Source organism: Siphateles boraxobius, unplaced genomic scaffold (genome assembly GCF_051911475.1).
Source record: "Siphateles boraxobius isolate OS27281-9 unplaced genomic scaffold, OSU_SipBor_1 13, whole genome shotgun sequence".
Classification (NCBI taxonomy): domain Eukaryota; kingdom Metazoa; phylum Chordata; class Actinopteri; order Cypriniformes; family Leuciscidae; genus Siphateles; species Siphateles boraxobius.
Window position 1 is genome coordinate 6852447 of NW_027508733.1, and position 7982 is coordinate 6860428.

A 7982-nucleotide genomic window follows, 5' to 3' on the forward strand; every position below is an offset into this window, starting at 1 on the left:
CTGATGGTAAGCATTTGCCAGGTCGATTGTAGAAAACATCACAGCCCCTCTCAACTGTGAAAAGAGTTCTTCAATGTGTGGAATGGGGTAGCTATCCACAACGATTGCTTTGTTGGGTTCCCGAAGATCCACACACATTCTGATGTCTCCAGATTTCTTTTGAGTCACTACGATGGGCGAAACCCAAGGCGAAGCATCCACTCTTTCAACAATATCTGCTGCTAGTAGGCGGTTCAGCTCTGCAGACACAGCATCCCTTACAGAAAAAGGTAGTCTGCGTAGCTTCTGTTGCACAGGAATAAAGTTTTCATGCATTTTCACTTTGTGTACAAAGTTCTTTGCACAGCCAAAAGATGGCGTATCAGTATGGAACACTTGTTGCACTGACTGTTTGGGGGTGAGTACTTTATTTGCTGTTATGCACAAGTTCAAGGAATATGTCACCGGGTGAGAAATAGGAACTTTAGAACCGGGATTTGTTGCATGGGGGAGCGACTTCCGGTGTAACACCAGGCCGGTTCCGGTGACATGTCATGGCCGCCGGCATTGACGAGCGCCAGCTCCGGACACCAATCAGGCCGTTATCAGTGAGCACATGCGGGAAGAGGGATATATAAGGAGAAGTTTGAAGACATGGGGTGTGGTTCTTGGTGCTTAGTTTTCACGTTGGGTTCCCCTTGGCGTTCTTGTCAGCAGACAACAGAAAGCAGCAACCGCAGCGAATATAAAGTGGGGGGATGTTTGTGCATTGAAGACGGGTGAGTGATTGACACATGGGACTGAGAGGACAGAGTGATTAAGGGCCGCACTGAGGATCTATGCTGTTATCAAGGAGAGAAGTTAAGTGCACTTTTCATCAACGTACGAAAGGGTGATGTTATGAATACCTACCAAGAACATTTTTGAATACTGACTTGTGCTGGCAGTGTGTGGTGTTTCTCTCATTGTGAGTCTCAGAGATCCAAAGAAGAACTGGGCTTTATAGGATCTTTCTTGAAACCTGATACCCCCATGCGAAAAGCCATCTGTGGAGTGTCTGACCCTGCAAAGATGGAGTGAAGGCCTGTTGTTCACGAGAGGTGATGTGGCATTGCAGTGTCTGAAAGTGTGAAGTGAGCACGTGTAAAGAGTTATAGTATTGATGCATGCACGAGTGTGGGAGATCAAATCATTAACCTCACTCTATCATCTTTGTTCGGGGAAGCCTAACCAGTGGGACATCAAGAGTTAAACCTGATCTGTCGATTGTGAAGTTGTGTCCAGGTTCCGGAATCATCATTCTGAAGTGAGTCTGCTGACTACTGTGTTCTATCTGCTGTCGTTCTGTGAACGGAGAGACCCTGTGAATCATCCTTCTGAAGTGAGTCTGCTGACTGCCGTGTTCTATCTGCTGTGTTCAATCTGCTGTCATTCTGTGAACGGAGAGACCCTGTGAATCATCCTTCTGAAGTGAGTCTGCTGACTGCTGTGTTTGATCTGCTGTGTTCAATCTGCTGTCATTCTGTGAACGGAGAGATCCTGTGTATCATCCTTCCGAAGTGAGTCTGCTGACTGCTGTGTTCGATCTGCTGTCGTTCTGTGAACGGAGAGATCATGTGAATCATCATTCTGGAGTGAGTCTGCCGACTACTGTGTTCAATCTGCTGTCATTCTGTGAACGGAGAGATCCTGTGAATCATCCTTCCAAAGTGAGTCTGCTGACTGCTGTGTTCAACCTGCTGTCGTTCTGTGAACGGAGAGATCCTGCGAATCATCCTTCTGAAGTGAGTCTGCTGACTACTGTGTTCCATCTGTTGGCGTTCTGTGAACTGAGAGATCCCGTGAATCATCCTTCTAAGTGAGTCTGCTGACTGCTGTGTTCGATCTGCTGTGTTCAATCTGCTGTCGTTCTGTGAACTGAGAGATACTGTAAATCATCATTCTGAAGTGAGTCTGCTGACTACTGTGTTCTATCTGCTGTCGTTCTGTGAACGGAGAGACCCTGTGAATCATCCTTCTGAAGTGAGTCTGCTGACTGCCGTGTTCTATCTGCTGTCGTTCTGTGAACGGAGAGATCCTGTGAATCATCCTTCTGAAGTGAATCTGCTGACTGCTGTGTTCGATCTGCTGTGTTCAATCTGCTGTCGTTCTGTGAACTGAGAGATACTGTGAATCATCATTCTGAAGTGAGTCTGCTGACTACTGTGTTCAATCTGCTGTCATTCTGAGAACGGAGAGATCCTGTGAATCATCCTTCCGAAGTGAGTCTGCTGACTTCTCTGTTCAATCTACTGTCGTTCTGTGAACGGAGAGATCCTGCGAATCATCCTTCTGAAGGAGAAGCTGCTGACTGTTGCGCTCGATCTGCAGCTATTCTACGAGCTGGGACATCCGGGAGTGAAGAAAAGGAACCCAAAGTCATTCCGTTGCTGTTTTAAGTGTTATTAATTAATAAATAAAAAGAAGAGTTTTTTTTACATTGCTTGCTGTCTTGCCTGATTGGTGCCTTTGGTGTCGGCTCCTCCGGAGTGTGGTTATTAACCCTTGGCTTTGGGAAACGGTTACAAATATATTAAGTCCATGCCCATAAGTGCGTTTCCACTTTTCACAATATAGAATGTGGCAGGTACTGAATGTTCACCATGTCGCGCAGACGTCTCAATACATCCCAGCACTGGAAGATCCTCTTTTGAATACGTGACGAGACGCACATCTGACTGTTTCAAGGGTAGTTCAGAGAAGTATTGCTTATATATATGTTCTGGAAGCAAAGATACGGATGAGCCAGTATCAACGATCAGTTCTTGCGTCGTAGTACCAGAAAATGTGCCCATTTCAATGTCACACACAATTTTGTTTGCAGCAGCAAATGTGTTAGTCATGTACAAAACAGTCAGTTCAGGGACTTCGATTTCTCTGATGTCCTGTCTTCGTCCAGAGCGACACACTTTTGCAAAATGTCCCACTTTACCACATAATTTACATGTCTTATTTAAAGCAGGGCACTGCTTGGAATTTGCCAAATGGCAGCTGGAATCACAACGATAACATTTGCGTGCAGAATGACTCTGAGTTTTACCTTGTGTGGTTCTACGCATAGTCGTTTCTTTTTTTCTGACATATTGAACTGGTAAGTCGGCAGATTTTGCAAATTCACTCGCATTAGCCATGGCATTCTCCACTTGGACGGCCACTTGCAGTGCTCTGTCTAACGTTAAATCTGCTTCAAGTAGTAAGCGTTCACGAATTCGGGTGCTGTGCACTTTCTCCACAATTTGATCTCTTAGCATTTCCTCTTCTTTGTCACCAAATGCACATAAGGACACCATATCACGAAGCGCGGCCACATACTGAAGTATATTTTCGTCATGCCTTTGCTCCCTTTGACGAAATTTATGTCGTTCAGCAATGACATTAACTTTCGGTACAAAATGCGTTCTGAGAGCCGTAAGAGCAGATGCATAGGTCGTACAGGTATTAGGAAGAGTGTAGAAAATTCTCTGCGCTTCTGTGCCCAGGCAATGAAGCAGTGTAGCACGCTTACGAGTATCAGGCCAGTCATCTCCCTCAGCATGAATCGCCAACAAGTAGTTCTCAAACATTTGCGTCCATATCCCAAACGGAACTGCAGGCTCACCAGGACATTGCAAGTATGTAGTAGGAAGATGAACTGCCATCCTCGTCGCCAATTTGTTATGTAATCACATGAAAATAAACGAGAGCACACAGAGTAACGAACAGATCTCTTTACTTTCCATTCTCCATCTCCTTCAACCTCTTCCTCTCCACCCTCCTATCTCCATTTCTAGCACAATATCTCCATCTAGCGGACATTTACCAAATGGCAACGTAACATGAGAACACAACAGGGTACATGGCAGGCTGGGCTGGTGAGTACTCAGTCAAGAATGGAGAACTGCTGCACATCTGGTGAGAGGACTCAGAGGGATGGTTATGCAGAATTTGAATGGAGGGCTGGACAAAGGTCTGGACTCTGGAAGCTGATTGAACAGGAGCCTGCATTTTATTGGAGACTGCAGTGAAACAGATTTTACACATTAGCAAAATTACATTTTGGGACGTCCACCTAAATGGAACAATTCCATATACTTTGCCACTCAGTCTTGGTAACATAACATCACTGTTATACCTGGATATTGAATTCTAGGAGCTGGGCAGAGCTTTCTTTTTTTAACTTCCTCTTCTGTATCAGATGTTGTGTTGTAAATGGGATTGGGTCTAATATAGAAATAAAACTTCAGATACATCTAGGAATTTCATGTTATGATTATTCTTTCCCCTTGCCATTCATTAATTGTGTTACCTGGATTTTCTTTTTTCAAACTTCTCAGTTTCTACTTCAGACTGAATGTCACTTGTGTCGCAGTTCTCCTGTAGATATCTTTTCAAACACTTCTCAGCTTCTTCATATGTGGCTGCAAGTTATATGTTGTGAGTGTAATAACAAAGTCCACAATAATTCAAATTCCAACTCAATAATTTATACACTTACCCAGACTTGCAAGGTGTCTAACAGGTTCATAGGACAACCATTCCTCAGAAGGCAGCTCATATTTTTTCACCGCAGCCCGTATCTTGGCTGTGTCTTTGGGTGGATATGGTGGCCAAAGAAGCTTATTTTCAATCAGCCAGCTGTGCGGCACAATTTCTGTGCCACCATTTTGAAATTGAACGATGCACCACTGCTTCATTTTTTTAAACAAAATAACTCCCCTAAGATACAAGATACGTAATGTAAACTTTCCCTTGGAGATGGAAAATCAGGAACTAATTATGTTAAGTACAAGCTTTTCTTACAACAGTAAAATCATGTTTTAACCTACCAACAATTAATTATGTCATATGGATGAGTGGCATGGCAATGAAAACATTCTTGTCAGGACAGAGGAAATATTTCAGCTTAATATCTTGGAGCCTGGCCATATCAAGATTGTCATGCAACTCCCAAACTTTATAACAACCTATACTGGTTGACTCAAATGGGTAGGAGAAGAATGACTCTTGATTGTGAAACTTTTGAAACAGGACAAAAATCCCTTCTCCATCTACCTGAATGATATTTCTTAAAATAGCAATGTGGCCAACTATTTGCACACAATTATCTCCTTGCACTATTGACAGAGTGTACTTTTCAGTGATAGCTTTTCTGAACTGTTTGCCAAGACTTAGGCTATGGAGAACTGGACCGTCAAAATGTGCCTGACTTAAGTTGCACTTGTGAGGCTTTGGTGACTCTGGACTTGGCATCTCAGATAACCTTTTCACAACTTGCTGTAAGGGTAAGTGAGGCTTGCGCAAAAGACGTTTTATTTGTCCTAAATAATTCTCAAAAGGAAATGCTGACACATTATCCAAAGGTCCAAAGAGACGATACTCTTCAGCCAGATGAGTGAGTTGGTGTATATTGTAGACTATTTCATGTTTACCATACAGTTGTCCAAAGTGGCATACAAATGAGACAAGCAATTCGTGAGCAAAATCAATCATCGCCTCTGGGGTTCCAGAGGATAAAAGCAAATGCATCGCAACAGAAAACAGCATAAAGTTCTCATACATTGGCATTTGAATGCTATTCTGAAGCACAACAGGGCCTGTGTACAACATAAAAGAGCGCAGCTCAGTCGCTTTCCAGCGGTCAATTTCTGATAACCCTCTTGATTTACGACTAAATTCAACCGGCGTGTAGGAACTCAGCAGCTTTAACTTTTCAGAAATTTCAGCTACAGTCTGAGTGGACAACCTAGTAGTATGTGCTTTACCTCTGATCCATAAGTTCAAAAGTTTCCTAGTGACGCCTAGACAGCATAAGTGCATATAATCTAATGGAAACATGGTAACCATTTTTACCAAGCCAGCTAAAGGAGAAAGTTTGTGGTTCAAGTGGTGGTCTTCATAAATCATATCATTAAAATCAGAATCCGTCCTCAACTTTGCATCAGTTTCTGGGTATGTCATTTTATTTTGCCACGTACCCACTTGAACACATTTGTCACAGCCTGAGTAGCCATTGTGAGATTTTATATTTTTAACAAAGGCTCTGGCAGGGTCATCACACACAAAAGAGCTTACTTCTACCAATATGTTTTGACCATTGTAAACAATACCACCCATAAGAACATCAGCTAAATCATCAATAAATGGCTTTAAGAACTCAAATATACACTTGGGCTTTTTCATACCACAGTAAAGGCCAACGAGGAAGGGATGTTTAGTATAGTCACAATTGAGAATGGCAAGCATTGGCCAGAACTGAAGTGTACAGCTTTTGAATAGTGGAAGGCCATCTAAATTGAACTGTACTTTAACTATTTTCAATTGTTCAGGCAGGATTAATCTTTTCAAACACGACAATATCCCCTTTGCCAAGCCAAAATGATAATACTCCCCACCTTCCATCTTTATGGTAGATACATGGGTTTGGGTCTTAAGAATTGTCCTGGCATCTGTGGGCAATTCTGGATGAAACAGTTGCAAAATACTTAAAAGTGCACTGAGTGCAGCTAGTGAGACTGAGAAGGTTGTGGCCCAATATCGCAAACTCCTTAAAAGAAAGTCACTCGTTGGAGCTTCTGATTCAGTATCAGAGTCAACGTCTGATAAGTTGACTGTGTCATTATTAACATTGTGTATATTGGTTGGATGCCACAGAACCTCATCAGACACCACACCAGGGAACTGATCTGTGACTGAATCATTACAATCTGAACCAGCTGAGTCAATAACAACTTTTGGGAATTCAACATGATCTTTTACTGCTTCAACATGTTTTTCTTCTGACACAGTATCCTCTGCACTAGCTTTATTGAATTGTTGTAGTATTTCTGACTCTGTGGACGTAATCATTGATTTTAATTTACGCCTCTTTGACCACCGTGAAGTCATTATTGCTGCAAGTGGTGCAACTGTTCAATTTGATCAAAACTGACTCACTGTATGTCAATATGAATGTTTACCTGATAACTCTGCTAGCAGGAGATGGGATACAACACAATCTTGTGACAAGCAGTTATGATGTGGACTACAACTCAATGATCAATGTCAGCATAATTAAGGGTGTGTTTCTCATTTCTCTAATTATCCATCCTCATCAGCCTTAACCCCTCCTACTAAATGCCTTGGAGTAATTGTGGAGTAACAGAGAATTAGGCTCCTAGAGATCAGCTAAATATTGTAGAATTTTATTAATCAAGGCTAAAGATAAATTAGAGATAATTTTTCATCACTCACTGGCTCTTGCCTTTCATCAAAATATCAATGATGATTCAACATAATCAAACTTTGAAATTAAATCTCAGTCAAAATTATGTTTTGGATGAAAAACTCTTTAAAACAGACTTTGCTGCATTAATCATAGACTAACTGAACTATAAATGAACATGCATAAAACTGTGAAAGAAACAGTGTAAATGGTTTACTGTCTCGTGTACTATTAGGTATATATTATGGTATGTATCCTGGTATACAACCAACTAACGATCAATGTAACCTCACCTGTATAATGCCTCCTACCTAAATAATCCTCATTTAATGACTCACACTTTGATGTACATCACCTTCTTCTAGAATGCAGTGTGGATGTGTTATAGCTATTTTAGCATTAATGAAGGTATAATCATATTATGGGACAAAGATCCGTAAATCAACTAAGAGCCACTTTCCCTCTCAGACATGTCCCCTTTCTGATTGGTCGAGTTCAACCCTTAGGGGAGGATCTTCTCCAGGCCTTATTAGAGACAGTCCACATGTGACCTCCCTCTCTTAGTTCTTTCATCCAGCCGGAACACTGTTCTGGTGTTACTGGGGAACCCCCTTCCCCCTCCACGGGGGCCCCAGGGCCCAGCAGGCCTCGATTCCAACCAGATATGGACTCAGGCAGGAGAGAGATGACTCTCTCACAAAGAACCAAGGACAATCTCAAGAGTTTAGAACAAAGACTCCAACCAACAACGACTCCAATCACCCATCCTTCCGACTTCCTCACT

General features: G+C 42.3%; 1 protein-coding gene across 1 annotated transcript; it reads right to left on the bottom strand.

The window, feature by feature from the left end:
• Positions 1–3813: 3813 nt before the first annotated feature.
• Positions 3814–4691, bottom strand: LOC143736359 (uncharacterized). Its single transcript, XM_077227096.1, has 4 exons — positions 4493–4691; positions 4304–4415; positions 4130–4218; positions 3814–4013 (listed from the first exon to the last, which is right to left on the bottom strand). Exons 1-4 carry the CDS (start codon positions 4689–4691, stop codon positions 3814–3816), a joined length of 600 nt encoding a protein of 199 aa, XP_077083211.1.
• Positions 4692–7982: the final 3291 nt, after the last annotated feature.

Excerpts from the sequence above, each read along its gene's own strand:
- LOC143736359 (XM_077227096.1), bottom strand. The coding sequence starts at position 4,691 with ATGAAGCAGTGGTGCATCGTTCAATTTCAAAATGGTGGCACAGAAATT. Across the intron at positions 4,416-4,492 it reads TAGACACCTTGCAAGTCTGG|CCACATATGAAGAAGCTGAG; the intron begins GTAAGTGTATAA and ends TATAACTTGCAG. Across the intron at positions 4,014-4,129 it reads TCCTAGAATTCAATATCCAG|TCTCCAATAAAATGCAGGCT; the intron begins GTATAACAGTGA and ends GTTTCACTGCAG.